Source organism: Loxodonta africana, chromosome 7, assembly GCF_030014295.1.
Source record: "Loxodonta africana isolate mLoxAfr1 chromosome 7, mLoxAfr1.hap2, whole genome shotgun sequence".
In the NCBI taxonomy this organism is placed as follows: domain Eukaryota; kingdom Metazoa; phylum Chordata; class Mammalia; order Proboscidea; family Elephantidae; genus Loxodonta; species Loxodonta africana.
In genome coordinates, this window is record NC_087348.1 from 92,596,633 (window position 1) to 92,613,067 (window position 16,435).

Consider the following 16,435-nt stretch of genomic DNA (forward strand, 5'->3'; position numbering starts at 1 on the left):
AGGGAGGGGAAAGCAAAAAGCTGAATCACTACACCGGCCTGGTCCCTGTGCCGAGGGGTTCTTGGGGGAGGAGTCTAGACAGGTGAAGGAAACCAGAGCAGAGCAGCCCTGAGTTTGCGGGGGGAGGGGGTTGGAGAAGACTTCTCCGGGATGGGGTAGGGCCGAGAAAAGGCTGATCCCACGGAACCCGCAGGGGTAGTGACACAACTGAGCCTAATGGAACTGGGGTCACAGAGGAGGGGCCCAAACTTGCAGAGCGCTCTCCCTGATCACAGAGACTAGGAAAGGGCAGAAAAGGAGCGACTTTCCCAACTCCCCACACCCCAGCCTCGGCTTGTTGAAGGAAGGACTCGAAAGTCCTCCCCACAAATTCACACTCCCTGGGGCTGACCCACCTGCCTGCTCTTCGCAGCTGGGCTCGCCCCACACGTGCCAGAGGCGAAGGAGGAAGAACTAGCTTAAGCGTGGGGGTGGAGGCAGAAGAGGGGGAAGCAAGTCTGAACCGTGGGGAGCCGAACTTCTCAGAAGCCCCGGAGTCGGAGAATGAATGGGGAGAAAGCGCAGAAGCCTAAAGCCCAGATTCTTGGGAGCCTCCCACCCCGCCTCCACCGGCAAAGAGGGCGCGGAGACTCCGTTGGGGGCGGAGGAGGAGGCCGGGAGGCGGGGAGGAGGGGGAGGCTAACCCTGCCCACTCGGCTCTGAGCCCGGAACGGCCGCGGAAGTCGGAGGCTGGCGCTCAGGGCGTGGAGGGCACCGGGGGCGGGGGGCTCCGCTCCCCGCCTGACCCCTCGAGCCCCCAGCCAGGAAACTGAAGGCTCCTCGGACTTTAGAGACGCAGACGGACCAACCGAGACTGCCAGCTGCTCTGCTTCAAGGGCTTGCCCCACCCGTACCTCCACGAGGTGCTCCCAACTCACTGGTGAGCGCAGCGGCCCGGGCGCTGGATGCGGGGGCGGCCGCGATGGCCCCGCACGCGGGACAGCCGGGAGCTCGGGGGCCGCTGCTGCCGGGGCTGCTGCTCGTGGCGGCGGCGCTGAGCCGGCCTGCCGCGCCCTGTCCCTTCCAATGCTACTGTTTTGCCGGCCCCAAGCTGCTATTGCGCTGTGCGTCCGGCGCCGAGCTCCGGCAGCCGCCGCGGGACGTACCACCCGACGCGCGCAACCTCACCATCGTGGGCGCCAACCTGACCGTGCTGCGCGCTGCCGCCTTCGCCGGCGGGGACGCGGACGGGGAGCAGAAAGAGGCAGGCGTGCGCCTACCGCTCCTGACCGCGCTGCGCCTCACGCAAAACAACATCGAGGTGGTGGAGGACGGCGCCTTCGACGGGCTGCCCAGCCTAGAGGCGCTGGACCTGAGTCAGAACCCATTGCGCGCCCTGGGCGGCGCCGCTTTCCGCGGGCTGCCGGCGCTACGCTCGCTGCAGCTCAACCAAGCGCTGGCGCAGGGCGGCCCCGCGCTGCTGGAGAGCCTGGACGCCGCGCTGGCTCCGCTGGCCGACCTGCGCCTCCTAGGCCTGGCAGGCAACGCACTGAGCCGCCTGCCACTCGCCGGTCTGCGCCTGCCGCGCCTGGAGCAGCTGGACGCGCGCCGCAACGCGCTTGCTGGCCTGGGCACCGACGAGCTTCGCGCGCTAGAGCGAGATGGCGACCTCCCCGGGCCGCGCCTCTTGCTCGCCGACAACCCTCTGCGCTGTGGCTGCGCTGCGCGCCCCCTGCTGGCCTGGATACGCAACGCCACGGAGCGCGTACCCGACGCGCGGCGCTTACGGTGCGCCGCCCCGCGGCCGCTGCACAACCGGTCGTTCCTGGACCTGGATGAGGCCTGGCTGCGCTGCGCCGACGGCGACGCGGATGGTCGCGGGGAAGAAGTGGATCTCTCAGGCCCGGAGCTAGAAGCCTCCTACGTCTTCTTCGGGCTAGTACTTGCGCTCATCGGCCTCATTTTCCTTATGGTGCTCTACCTAAACCGTCGCGGCATCCAGCGCTGGATGCGCAACTTGCGCGAGGCCTGCCGGGACCAGATGGAGGGCTACCACTACCGCTACGAGCAGGACGCCGACCCGCGTCGCGCGCCCACTACGGCTGCCCCCGCCGGCTCCTGCGCCACCTCCCCAGGCTCAGGCCTCTGAGCTTCGCCTGTCAGGGATTAGGGGCTGCCTCTGCCAGCTGATGACCTTACTGGGGCTGCCTGGCCTGCCCCTTCCTGACTTGAAGCCGTGGGTATGAGACATCCACGGCCTTGGGGCTCTGAGACCTGCCCCAGACTGGCCTGAGACCTCTGAATCATGGCATTCCCCCACCCAGAGACTCCAGTCTGCCCCCCTTCTCCCCAGTCCCTGTGAGCTCCTACCGTCATAGACCCTGAGACACCTTTGTTGATTCCAAAAACCCCACCCTTCTGTCCCAGGCTCTAACACATCCCTGCTGAACCACCGAAATCCTCCTCCCCCTTTTAAGACTTACTCAGACCCCGTCCTTCAAACAGGAAGATCTGAGACTGCCTGCACCGACCTCTGCTTTGAGACCTGATCTCTCCAACAGGAAACATCAAGCGCTAACACTCTAGGCTGCCCTATCTGTAGCCTGGAGCCCTAAGCTCCCTTGCAGGGCTCAGGGGCCCTCACATCGTGTTCTGATCTCTGGAGGAGAGCCCCCCTATCGGAAGGTTTTTGTGGGCTTTGAGTCCTTGGCCTAATCCCAGACTTCAGAGTCCTCCATTGTGCACAGAGACCCACATCCTAGATCTCTGGGTGTGCCCACCCCCAATCTGAGGATGTATTTCACACCCCTGCCTCCTTCACCACACACCCCCCAGCCCTTGCTCAGGCACCTCCATTATCCTGAGCTTGGGGCTCAGCTCCCAGCCTGTCTCTCCCATCCCAGAGACAGGCACACCCCATTCTAGCCTTAGTATGGAGCTGATCCTCAGCCATTCCCCACCTGGGCTCTGATCCCTCAATACTCAGTACTTGTCCCCAGTCTCAAACTCTCAGTTCTTCACCCCAATCTCAGATTCATCCTCCTGCCTAAGACTAAGGCTCTCCATTCCCCCCACTCCCATCACTTGTACTCAGTACTCACCCCTACCACTCACTGGGTCAAGGTCCTATGAAGAATCCCACCCCTGGGATGTGCCCACTCCCCATCCCTCCCAAGATGAGCTCTCCAGTCCTGCAACATGGGTGCCAAGCACCCCTACCACATACTAGCAAATCTTTATGGGGAGGGAGAAAGCCCTGGGGGTGCAATGGGGAAGGCCAGGCCTCAGATCCAGGGTCACCCATCCATCATGGCCTCAGAGAGGAGTGGGAAGAGAGCTCTGAAGGGCTGGGAGCTGCTGCCCACTGATTTTTCCACCCTCTTTCCCACCCATTGTGGCTCTTGTCCCCTTGGGATTCCTTGCCCCTCCTGTTGGCTTTCTGGAAGAGGAAGGGTTCTCACCTCCTATCTTAGGCACAAGCCCTCCTGTTCAGGGTCAGAGCCTCAGTGCCCTGCCTTCTGCATGATCCCAAAGCACAATTGGTGAGTAGGGAGGGGGCCGCCTCTCCCTGACTTCCCACCCCTAGGTCAGGCAGAAGGGCTGGCCTGTGCTGCCTCTGCACACAGGAAGTCACCCCCCTTCCACATATTGGCTTGAGGCCTGCCTTCCCTCCCCCCACCCCAAAAACCTGGATCTCCCTTAGGCAGTTTTCTATAAAGTCTGCAATAATCTCCAATACTCTGCTGTTATAAGTGATGCTGTGTCATTCCTCCTGACCTTGGGGCATTGATGGGATGGGATGGGATGGAGTCATGTGGGAGGGTACTTTAGCCACTCTGAGACGGTGCAATGACCGTTAATGTCGTCTCTGGAACTGTGGGCCCTGATTATACATAGCAAGATTGAGGTTTGACATGTGGAGGGACTTCCTGTTGGGATGGCATTGCTCTCCAAACTCAGTCTGCTTTTTGTTCTCCAAGATGGGGTTATCCACAGCATGGTGGGTTTCTAAGCTTCCTCTACATCCTCTTCACCTTCTCCTCATCACTGTGTGTGCGAGGGGGTGAGGGGTAGTAGTTAGACTAACAAACATTAGTCTCAGGCAAGGCTAAGCCAAACAAATCAACCCCGCTGCTGTGGAGCTGATTCCAACTCATAATGACCCTAGAGGACAGAGTAGAAGGGCCCCATAGGGTTTCCAAAGTTGTCAGTCTTTGCAGAAGCAGACTGCCACATCTTTCTCTCACGGGGCCGGTGGGTTTGAACCACCAACCTTTTGGTCGGCTGTCGAGTGCTTTAACCACTGCGCGACCATGGGAGGAAATCCAGCCACTACAAATCAAAAAAAAAAAAAAGAGGCTGTTAATTCCCTCTGCAGTCAGACAGGAAAGAAGAAGGCTCCTTTGCTGCTTTGGGATCATCCCCTCTGATGAATGACCTGATACTCCCTAATGCCCTTGTCATGCCTTACTGCCCTGGCTTGTGAGGGCAGGGTGGGGATGGGGGGAGAGGGTGAGAGGGGTGGGGAGACGAAGCTGAGAGAAGAAACAGCCTAGAGGCACAGAATGTGTATCAAATGTCCCCTTGAGTTATGTGAAGAGACAGGTGGGTTCCAGGCCGGTAGAGTCAGGGAAGGGTGCTTATTTCCTGCCTCAAGGTCCCCAGGCAGGATTATCTTGCATTCAGGGTCACAAAGCCAGAGAACCGTGTGACAGAAGTATAAAATTCTGGCATTTTAGAATTTTAAGGCCACATAATCCTAGAATTTGCATGTTCTAAAAGTTGGAAAGGACCTCGGAAGTAATGTGGGAAGCCTCTTCAGCTGTCTCAACAAGGCGCAACCTCTCACGGTGGGGAGCTCCCCTTTCAGTGCCAGAGGAATCTGTCTGGGACTTCCTGACAGTCCCAGCTTTGCCTGGAGGCCAGGAACATACCTCATCCCAGGACGGCCCTTCACAGAGTGGGAGACAATGTTTAAGTCTCCTTACCTTCTCCCAACAAATTTCCTCCCTCTTCTCCCAGTCATTCTAATGTGAAGGAGTTAATTTTTTTTTGAAGCATGCCCATCTGTCAGTGACCTGCAAAGGGGGACCTGCCAATTCCCCCAAAACAAAATGCTGATGGTCTCTCTAACACAGGCTTACCTCCTCAGTTCCAAAGATGTGCCCTCTGGTAATATAGTCTAAGACTGAAATAAGTCTTGGCAAATAGAACACGCTATTAGCTGTTGGTTCACTGTCAGCAAAATTCTTTGAGGCTTTTATATGGGAGCTTCTGCTAAGTATTAAATCAATAGTTGTCAAAAATCAACTAACTGAGTGCCTAGTGTATGCCAATTGATGTTTAACCTTGGTGCCACTGACTGTTTCCCATTAATTGCCCTCTCCTGGCTGCTGTCTTTCAGCCTGACAGTGGCCTTTGGCTTTATGGGACTATCAGCAGGTTCCCAGGGGCCCTCAGCCTTACCTCCTTTGCAAATCCAGCCACTCATTAAGCCTTCACTGAGCACAACTCTGCCAGTTCTACAGAAACTAATAATCTAGGTGAGTGGAAATCACATTTAATCAGTACCCAGAGAAAAGAAGTCCCAGGAAACTGTAAGAGCTTAGAATAAGGGCCCCTGACCCAGTCTAGGGAGACTTCCTAGGGGAAGTCATGTTTGAGTTGGGTTTTGAAGGATAAGTAGGAGTTTGCTGAGCAGAGAAAGAGGAATCAGCTTGTGCAAAGCTCTGGAGGCAGGAAGGTCTTGTTAGTCCAAGGACTGGAGAAGATCAGCAATGGCTGGGGTGCACAGGTAAGATGTGTGTGGATAAGATAGGTATCCACTGAGAGGCACTAGAGGGTGGACCTCTGCAGAAACGAGGAGAAATCAGGAAAGTGGGGAGGTGGGATATGTGGGGCAGGATAGTTGCACCTTGCCACTTACCTGCGGAGCCTGGTGTTCCTCCCTTCTGCCCATCCTGTTTGCGCCAGGCCTTGTGGTGGGCACTGGAGACATAGAGAGGAATCAGACCTAAACCATTCCCACGGGAGGCCAGACTGGCAGTGGGATAAAGGAAAGGGCCACTGTGGATGCCCAAAAGAGACCTCAGGAGAAAAGGTGAGATGGAGGGATCTGGCTGGCCCTGCCCTTACACACTGATACCACCTACCCACTCCAGACCTTGTCTCAGCAGTGCCAGGGCCCCACTGCTTGGCCAGCCTCCCCCTCTGATCACATGCTGGGGATGGTGCTGGAAGTCTAGAGTGGGCAGAGGCCCAGAGGCCTGGGGACTGCAGGGGGCAAGCTGGGGGTGGGGACTACCTCCACAATGTCCCCTTAAAGAGCAGGTATGGTAGAGAGCAGGAGAGGGAAATAAAAGGTGTACAACTGTCAGAAATGTGATAGACTCGAAAAAGCTACACACTTTGAGAAACATGTCAGACTTCCAGGGTTCTATGATCCTGTAAAAATGGTGATATTTCCTTTCAAGTTAAAACCCCAAAACAAAGGAAAGCACAATGGGCATCTCCTTGAAAAGCCTCTTGCTTACCCATATCCCTCACAACTGGGGTAGGAACCAGGCAAGCCCCAGCAAGAGTCCAAAGGACTGAATTTCAGTCTGAGCTCAGCACCCAACTTGCCATGACATTTGGTCACTAAAAAATACTGTGTACCTACTAAGTGCTGGGTGCTGGGGATCCAGCAGTGGACGTGGCCAAGCCACCTCCTGCTTTCGTGGCCCCAGTCCAATGCTGTGACCTTGGAAAAATCCCTGCCCCCTCCTGCTTCAGGCTCCTCTCCTATCCAGGCTGGGGGCTGGACTTGTGACCTCCAGAGGCACTGCCTGCTCTGACCGAAGTCCATCTTCTTCTTCATTAAGTCTCTGCCTGGCAGACTCGAGGCCTTAATTTACGGGCATGGCCTCTCCCAGACTGGGAGAAGTGACGGGGGCAGTTAATATTCCTGCGGAAATGAGCTCGGGCGCCTTCAGAGTCCCTCCTCCACTCCCTCACCACTCCCTCACGACCTCCACCCTCTTGCCTCAGCTCTGCCTCAGGGCAATTAGCCAAGGATTGGCCTGCCTGTGGAGACCACCTCAACTGACCCTTCGTCATACTGGTCCCAGAGCCCAGAATGCCCCCTGGGGTGTCCCTGGCTTCTAACCTTGTACCTCCACTCCTTGATCACTGCCTCCTGCAGCCAGACCCAAGCCCGTGGTAGCCAGGCCTTGCCCTGGAGTTGAAAAAAAGACAGTGAACGATGAAGTGGGAGGGGGGACATGGAGGCAGAGGACTCTTCGGTCTCCATCGGCAGCTTCCGGCAGGCCTCGGAAATTCTACTCTAGCCTTTTGGAGAAACAGCCCTGCTAGGGGATCATTCTTGAGGGAAGGGGCATCTCCGCTCTTCTCTGAGACAAGAAAGGGGCTGGTTCTGGGCCCCTACACTCTGAAATCCCATCATAAATTTTATTCCTCCTGAGAATCTACTCTCTATCAAACCCTTGCTGGACCCAGGATACACATGGATGAGCCAGCTCCTGCTTCTGTCCTGGGTAAAGACAGTGACCGCACAAGATCATTATGATAATGGGCAGCACAGGGGCAAGAGGAGGCCCCAGACTGTGGTGACCATTTATCATCCAAATAGGGGGCGCTATTGTTTTTATTGTGCTTTAAGTGAAAGTTTACAAATCAAGTCAGTCTCTCGTACAAAAACTTATACACACCTTGCTATGTACTCCTAGCTCCTCTCCTCCTAATGAGACAGCACACTCCTCTCCACCATGTATTCCCCATGTCTATTCAGCCAGCTTCTGTACCCCTCTACCCTCTCATCTTCCCTCCAAACAGGAGCTGCCCACATAGTCTCATGTGTCTGCTTGAGCCAAGGAGCTCACTCCTCACCAGTATAATTTTGTGTCTTATAGTCCAGTCCAACCCCTATCTGAAGAGTTGGCTTCGGGAATGGCTCCAGTCTTGAACTAACAAAGGGTCCGGGGACCATCACCTCCGGGGTCCCTCTAGTCTCATTCAGACCATTAAGTCCGGTCTTTTTATGAGAATTTGAGGTCTGCATTCCACTGCTCCCTGCTACATTAGGGATTCTCTGTTGTGTTCCCTGTCAGGGCAGTCATCGGTGGTAGCCGGGCACCATCCAGTTCTTCTGGTCTCAGGCTGATGGAGTCTCTGGTTTATTTGGCCCTTTTTGTCTCTTGGGCTCACATTTATCTTGTGTCTTTGGTGCTCTTCATTCTCCTTTGCTCCAGGTGGGTTGAGACCAATTGATGCGTCTTAGGTAGCCACATGCTAGCATTTAAGACCCCAGAAGCCACTCACCAAAGTGGGATGCAGAATGTTTTCTTAATACATTTTCTTATGCCAATTGACCTAGAAGTCCCCTGAAACCATGGTCCCCAGGCCCCCATCCCTGCTACTCTGGCCATTGAAGCATTTGGTTGTATTCAGGAAACTTCTTAGCTTTTGGTTTAGTCCAGTTGTGCTGACCTCCTCTGTATTGTGTGTTGTCCTTCCCTTCATCTAAAATATTTCTTGTCTACTACCTAATTAGTGAATACCACTCTCCCTCCCTCCCCACCCGCATGACCAGCAAAGAATATTTTCTTCTGTGTTTAAACTTTTTCTTGAGTTCTTATAATAGTGGTGTCATACAGTATTTGTCCTTTGGGGGCTAATTTCACTCAGCATAATGTCTTCCAGATTCCTCCATGGCATGAGATGTTTCACAGATTCATTGTTGTTCTTAATCGTTGAGTAGTATACCATTATGTGAATATACCATAATTTATTTATCCATTCATCCATTAATGGGCACCTTGGTTGCTTCCATCTTTTTGCCATTGTAAACAGTGCTGCAATGAACATGAGTGTGCATATATCTGTTTGTGTGAGGGATCTTATTTCCACACAGGATATATTCCAAGGAGTGGGATTGCTGGATCATATGGTAGCTCTATTTCTAGCTTTTTAAGGGAGCGCCAAATCTATTTCCAAAGTGGTTGTACCATTTTACATTCCCACCAGCAGTGTATAAGTGTTCAGGGGGCACTATTAACAACTACATTGGGACAAGAATAAACTGGGACTATACCAGGCTGGAAGGCCCTGGACTCCACGTAGGCTGGCCAGTGATTCAGACAAGACTTTGACAGGAAAAGAAAAAATGCAGGACTGCTAGACTAACTAGACTACCAGCACCGGGTAACCAGTACATTCCCCTTCCTTGAACCCTATTCTCCAGCCACGCCAAACTACTCAGACTGTAGTCATCGTACCCCAGCTATTTCATGCCCCTGTATAGAGTCAGTATAGGGTCACCATGAATTGGAATCAACTTGAGGGCAATGGGTTTTGAGCCTTTGCTTACACAGTACCCTCTGCCTGGGATGCCTTCCCCCAACGCAGAGAGTCTTCAAGACAGCTCAAGGCTTGCTTCTTCTTCCCTTACCTCCCCTTTCTGGACCACCTAGACCTTTATTTGTACTGATTGGTTTTCTTGCCCATTGCCCACACTTGATCAGAAGTTTGCACCAGGACAGAGACTGGACCAGGATTACTACTGAGTCCCCATGCCTGTGCACAGAGCCCTGTGAGCACTCCCACAGCCCCTGCTCTCATAGAAATACAAAACACCGGAAAAGAGGTATCAGGCAGGACCCTGTGGCCTCCCCCTGCTGCACATCAGATGCCCGCGTCCTTTGGCTCCCACAGGCTCCCACATCACTAAACTGAGGCTGCGGTTGTACAAGATGCCTGCATGGTCCTCTACTTGCTACTGTTCTAGAAAGCAAGTAGAAAGAAAATGCAATTTTAGAATATTTGATCAAACTAAACATAATTTAAGGAGCTCTGGTGGTGCAGTGGTTAAGAGCACAGCTGCCACCTGAAAGATCGGTGGTTTAAACACACCAGCCGCTCTGTGGGAGAAAGATGTGGCGGTTTGCTTCTGTAAAGGTTACAGCCTTGGAAAACCTACGGGGCAGTTCTACTCTGTCCCATAGAGTCTGTAGGAGTTGGAATCTTTATGAGTCGAGCATAATTTAGCTTTAAGCTCTTGACTTTAGCTTTCTGGCCTTCTATTTGAGTTATTTGTCCACAGTTCTATCCCGGCGACTCCTGCCACTGGTTCAGCTTCCCATCAATCTTGATTCTGACCCCTGGGATCTGCAGCGACACCTGTTGGCCAATGTGCGTCAGAGCAAAGCCAGTTTTAACTTCTGTTTGCTTTTATGTGCCATCTGCTGGCACAGAGGGAAAGTTCTTTCCTTCATTTATTCAACAATCTATTCAACGAGAATTTATTAGGTGCCTACTATGTTCCTGGAAACCCTGGTGGTGTAGTGGTTAAGTGCTACAGATGCTAACCAAAGGGTTGGCAGTTCGAATCCACCAGGCGCTCCTTGGAAACTCTATGGGGCAGTTCTACTCTGTCCTATAGGGTCGCTATGAGTCGGAATCGACTCGACAGCACGAGGTTTGGTTTGGTTTTGGTTTTAGTATGTCCCTTGAAGAGATGGACTGACACAGTGGCTGCAACAATGGGCTCAAACATAATGACTGTGAAGATGGTGAAGGATCAGGCAACGTTTCACTCCGTTGTACACAGGGCCACTATGAGCCAGAACAGACTCAATGGCGCATAACAACAACGACAATGTGCCAAGCAGCAGCTCTGGTAGTGCAGAGGGTTCAATGCTCAGCTACTAACTGAAAGATTGCTGGCACCAGAGGTGCCTTGGAAGAAAGGCTTCTGAAAGATCACAGCTATGAAAACCCTATGGAGCACAGTTCTACTCTGAAACACATGGGGTCTCCACGAGTTGAAATTGACTTTAAAGCAACTTTTTAAAAATTATTATTATCATGTAACAAGCACTGTGCTAGAAAGAAGCTGCGGATGCCGTAGTGAAGAAAACTAACAAGGTTTCTACCCTTAAAAAATAGTAATAATAATATCAAACACTTAAATAGGGCTTACTGTGTGCCAGGTATTGTAATAGGTTCTTTAAGTGTACTATCCCCATCTTACCCAGACGGCCGTATGAAGTAGGTATTGCAGTGAAACCCGGGAAAGCCAGAACTCGAAGGGACGGCCTTGTTTTCCCAGGCCTCGCAGGTTTTCTGCCTTTGACAGGGGGCCGTCTTACGACTTTTCTATGTTGAGTTTTCCTTCTCTGTCAGTTTCCACCTTATCCAACTTCTGGCTTTCACAGGCTTTACTGTATTATTTCTACAGATGAAGAAACTAAGGCACACAGAGATGAATACTTTGCTCAAACCACACAGCTAATAAGAAGCCAAGTCGGGCTGAGAACTCCGGCAGCCTGCTCTAGAATGCATGTTCTTAGACAGTAAACAAGTAAGTATATAAACAAGATATTTTTTATGAGGGAAACAAACAGGGTGATGCGAGAGTGGTGGGAAGGAGTCTCCTTTGAAGGGGAGAATCATGAAAGACGTCTCTGAAAAGGTGGCCTACCTGAAGAATGGGAAGGAACAAGCTATGTGAAGAGCCTGGGAAAGACCAAGCTAGGCAGAGGAAACAGTGAGTGCAAAGGCACTGATGTTGCATCTTGAAATATCAGACAGGAGGCAAATTCTGGCCATTATACCCCTAAATGCCTCTCCAATCTGTCTCTCTTCAGTCCCCACCTGGTCCCAGACTCTACACCTCTCAGTGGATCCCTGCCCCAGCTTTCTCCCCATCCTCCTGCCTCCAGCCCACCCTCTGCAGCTCAGCCAGAGTGATCCTGAAAATGCATGAATCTGATCCCTTTGGCTGTTCTGCTTAAAACCTGACCTATTGTCTTCAGGATGAAAGCCAAGCTCTTTGGATTGGTATCATCCGTAACCTTCTCCTTATGGCCGTGGTCTAGTCCCATCTTCTGCCAGCTCTCCTGGCTTCCTTCACCCTAGCCACATATTTCCTTGAAGGTTCTAGGCTGTCTCATCCCCTGAGCTTCCCTTGTGCTGTCTCTTCTACCTGGCACGATCACAGCCCCTCCTCACCTACCTAACTCCAAAACTCAGTTCAAGCATTTCCTCCTCTAAGTTGTTGGTGGTTGCTGTCGATTCTGACTCATGATGACCCTCTGAGTGCAGAGCAGAACTGGTCCTGTTTTCAAGGCTGCGACCTTCTGGAAGCAGATCTCCAGGCCTGTCTTCTGAGGTACCTCTGGGTAGGTTTGAACCACCAACCTTTTGGCTAGTGGTTAACCATTTGCACCACCAGGGACTCCCCTCCTCTACGAAGCGTGCCGAATTCCACATCCCACTCACCACAGCTGAATGTGGAAACCCCTCCTTAGTGTTCCTAGAGCTTGCTATGAGCATGTGTTGCCTCCTCTCTCCCATGTCCCTCTGCAGGTATTCCAAACCTTTGTTGTCATACCTTGTTTCCCCCATGAGTCTGTGAGCTCCTCCTCATAAGGGACTGTCTTATTTATCTCTGTGTCTTTGGGGTCCAACAAATAGGGCATGCAGCTTGTGCACTGTAAGTTGTTCACTTTCTTTTGTTTTTCCTTCCTTTTTTTTTTTTTGAGGTACGATTTATATATAGTAAAATTGACTCTTTTTGGTGTACCATTCTATGAAGTTTGATAACCAAGATATAGAACAGTTCCATTACCCACCCCTCAAAAAAAAAAAAAACCCTCCTGCTACCTCTTTGTAGCCAACCCTCTCCCCAACCCCAGCTGAAGGCAAGTATTAATCTGTTTTCTGTCCCCATAGTTTTGCCTTTTCCAGAATGTCACATAATAGAATCATACACGTTTGTCCTTTTGAGTGTGGCTTCTTTCACTTAACATAATGCATTTGAGATTCATCCATGTTATTGCGTGTATTAGTAGTTTGTTCATTTTTATTGCTGAGTAGTATTTCATTGTGTGGCTATACAACATTTTATCCATTCACTAGTTGAAGAACATTTGGGTTGTTTCTAGTTTTTGACAGTTATGAATACAGCCACTATAAATATTCACATGCAGGTTTGTTTGTTTGTTTTTGTGGTGCAGTGTGATGTATCACTTTTGTGTGGCCTTTTTCACTATGGTCTTGTAACTCCCACCTAAGTGATTGGATGGGACTGGGCAAATAAGGTAATTGTAGCCCACTCAGGGGATTGGTTAGTTTTGCCTTCCTACTAGGCTTAAAATGAGCCATCCTAGAGGTGGGAAGGGAGATCTCGCCACCACTAAGGAAGAAGAGCCAGGAGCAGAGTGCATCCTTTGGACCTGGGATCCCTGTGCTGAGAAGCTCCTGGAACAAAGAGACCAAAAGAGAAAGCTGTAAGAAGCGAGAAGCAGTGGCAGAGAAATGGTAGCAGAAGAGACTGGCAGGAGACATCTTGGGCTTCCTGGCCCACAGAGCAAGAAAGCCAAGTGCTTTCAGGCAGAAGACTTGCTGGCAGAGTAGGGTACCTCTGGGCACTTGGTAGAGCTAGGTTTGCTAACCCATGAAGCTAGAGTTGAGTGCCTTTGGGCCAAAGCTTAACAGCAGAGTGGGGTGCCTCTGGGTACTTACTGGCAGAGCTAAAAGAGCTTTTAAACACTCGCCCAAGTAGGACAACAGAGGCCAGGCTGAGAGGACAAGGGCCAGAGAGAGACCTACCAGCAGGCACAGCTGAGAAGAGGCTATCCTGATGGAAGAACCGTATCCTGAGCATCCCTGAACCTGAATTGTAACCTGTTACTTCCCTAATAAGCCCCATAATCGTGAGTATCGTCTCTGAGTTTTGTGTGCACATTGCAGTGAACTATCGAACTTGACAGAGAAGTAGAGAATGCTGTGGGAGGGACTGTCGGTGTCAGAATTGGTAAAGATGGTAGAGAGAGGAGGCATGCCTGACCTCCGCCTCATAAGAATCAGCCTTGGGCTGTTGGTCTTGATTCTCATTCCCTCTCGTGAAGTTAGAGGAGGTAGAACACCACCTCTGCCACGACATTATTACATGTTGAAATGTAACTTTTCATTTCTTTTGGGAGCGGAATTGCTGAATCTTATTCGTAAGTGTTATGAATTGAATTGTGGCCCCCAAAAATATGTGTCAACTTGGCTACGCCATGATTCCCAGTATTGTGTGATTATCAACCATTTTGTCACCCATGTGATTTTCCTTTGTGTTGTAAATCCTACCTCTATGATGTTAATGAGGTGGAATTAGCAGCAGTTATGTTAATGAGGCAGGACTCAACCTACAAGATTAGGTTGTGTCTTAAGTCAATCTCTTTTGAGATAAAAAAGAGAGATGTGAGCAGAGAGACATGGGGGCTTCATACCAACAAGAAAGCAGTGCCAGGAGCAGAGCATGTCCTTGGGACCTGGGTTCCTGCAAGGAGAAACTCCTAGAGCAGTGGGAGATTGATGACAAGGACCTTCCTCCAGAGCTGACAGGGAGAGAAAGCATTTTCCTGGAGCTGGCACTCTGAATTCAGACTTCCAGCCCCCTAGACTGTGAGAGAATAAATTTCTCTTTGTTAAAGCTATCTAGTTGTGGTATTTCTATTAGAGCAGCACTAGATAGCTAAGGCAGTAAGTATGTTTAAATTTACAAGAAACTGCCAAGTTGTTTCCCGTAGTTTCTGTACCATTTTGCAATCCTGCTGGCTGTATGTGTGTGAGTTCTTCCACATCCCTGCCAGCACTATTTGTTACAAAACAATTGAATTGCCTTTGCACTTTTATTGAAAATCAATTGACCATCTATATGCGTGTCTATTTCTGGATTTCCTAGTCCATTCTATTGATGTAGGTGTCTATCTTTTCACCACTATGACACTGTCTTGATCACTGTAGCTTTATAGTAGTAAGTCTTGAGATCAGGTAGTGGGACTCCTCCAACTTGTTCTTTTAAAAACTCATTTGGTTATTCTTGTTCCTTTACCTTTCCATGTAAATCTTAAAATCAGCTTGTCTCTATTTACAAAAATTGTTTTTTTAATTTTGCAGAGATCTTGATTTGGATTGCATTGAATCTGTAATCAGTCTGGGGAGAATTAACATCTTAACAATATCGAATCTTCCAATTAACGAACACAATATATCTCTAAGGTTAATATTGTACCACTTGAAGTACATCCTAGAAGACTTACAAACAAATAGGTTCCTTTACCTTCCTCCACTCACCTTTATGTTACAGTTGTCAAGTGTATTTCATCTATATATATTGATAACCCTATCAACAGTGCTACAAATTTTCCTTTCATCATACATATTTCAAAAAACTTAAGAGACAAAATAATGTCTTATATTTATCCAGATATTTACCACTTCTCTTACTCTTAATTTTTTAATATCTGGGTTTATTTCTGGTATCATTTCCTTTTAGCCTAAAGACCTTCCTTTATGATTTATTTCTTTGAAAGCAAGTTGGCTGGTGGTAAATTCTCTTGGTTTTTCCTTTTTATTTTTCCTCCATTTTTGACTGATATTTTCACTGGATATGGAATTCCGGTTTGACAATTCTTTTCTCCTAGGACTCTAAAGATGTTTCTCCACGCTCTTCTGGCCTTCATATTTTCTGGTGAGAAATCTGCATTCAAATCATCATTTTTTGTATGCAATGTCATTTTCCCTAGTAGCTTTTGAGATTTTGTAAAATTTATCTTTGGCTTTTAGAAGTTTGGTTATGCCATTTCTACATATGTTTTGTTTTTTGATATTGTTTTGGTTTTAGTTTATTCTGCTTGGGGTTTGTTGAGCTTCTTGAAAATCTGTAAATTTATGTCTTTCACCAAATTTGGGGAGCTTGGAGCTATTATTTCTTCAGATTTCTTCTCTGTGCCAATCTTCTCCTCTCTTCTGGGAGTCCAATGATATGAATCTTAGATCCTATGATATTGTTCTACAGGTTAATTTCTTTAAATATTTTCCCTTTGTTTTTCAGATTAAAAATTCCTATTGCTCTGTCTTCAGTTCATTGACTTTTTCCTTTGTCATCTGTATTGAATTTTTTATTCCAGTGAATTTTTTATTTCAGATACTGTATTTTTCAGTTTTAAAATTTCTGTTTTGTTCTTTTTTAAATCATTTCTATTATCTGTGCTTAAAACAACTATCTTTCTATCCACTTCAAGTTCTAATAGCTATTTCAAAGTCTTTTCTGATAACCCCAGCATCTGGCTCATCTCAGAGTTGTCATATGTTGATTGCATTTTCCCTTGAGAATTGATCACGTTTTTCTGGTTCTTTTGTATATTGAGTAATTTTGGATTGTATCCTGGGCATTGTGAATTTTTATGTTGTGTAGGCTCTGGATCATGATATAATCCTCTACAGAATGCTGATTTTGTTGTTGTTGTTTCAGGAGGCAGTCAACCAATTTAGGGTTAGCCTTAAGTTCTGTTTCACCTTCTGTGGATAATGCTTCTAATGTCAGGGCAGGGCCACAAGAGAAAAGAGAAGGGAGAAAAAAAAAAAAAAAGGAATTCACCCCATGCAGATTGCTTCTCCAGTT

The 16,435-nt window shown here is 49.5% G+C and overlaps 1 protein-coding gene across 1 annotated transcript; it reads left to right on the forward strand.

Moving 5' to 3' along the window:
* Positions 1-961: 961 nt before the first annotated feature.
* Positions 962-2,791, forward strand: TPBGL (trophoblast glycoprotein like). Its single transcript, XM_003420035.2, has one exon. The coding sequence runs from the start codon at positions 962-964 to the stop codon at positions 2,126-2,128; it is 1,167 nt and encodes a 388-aa protein (XP_003420083.1). The 3' UTR covers positions 2,129-2,791.
* Positions 2,792-16,435: the final 13,644 nt, after the last annotated feature.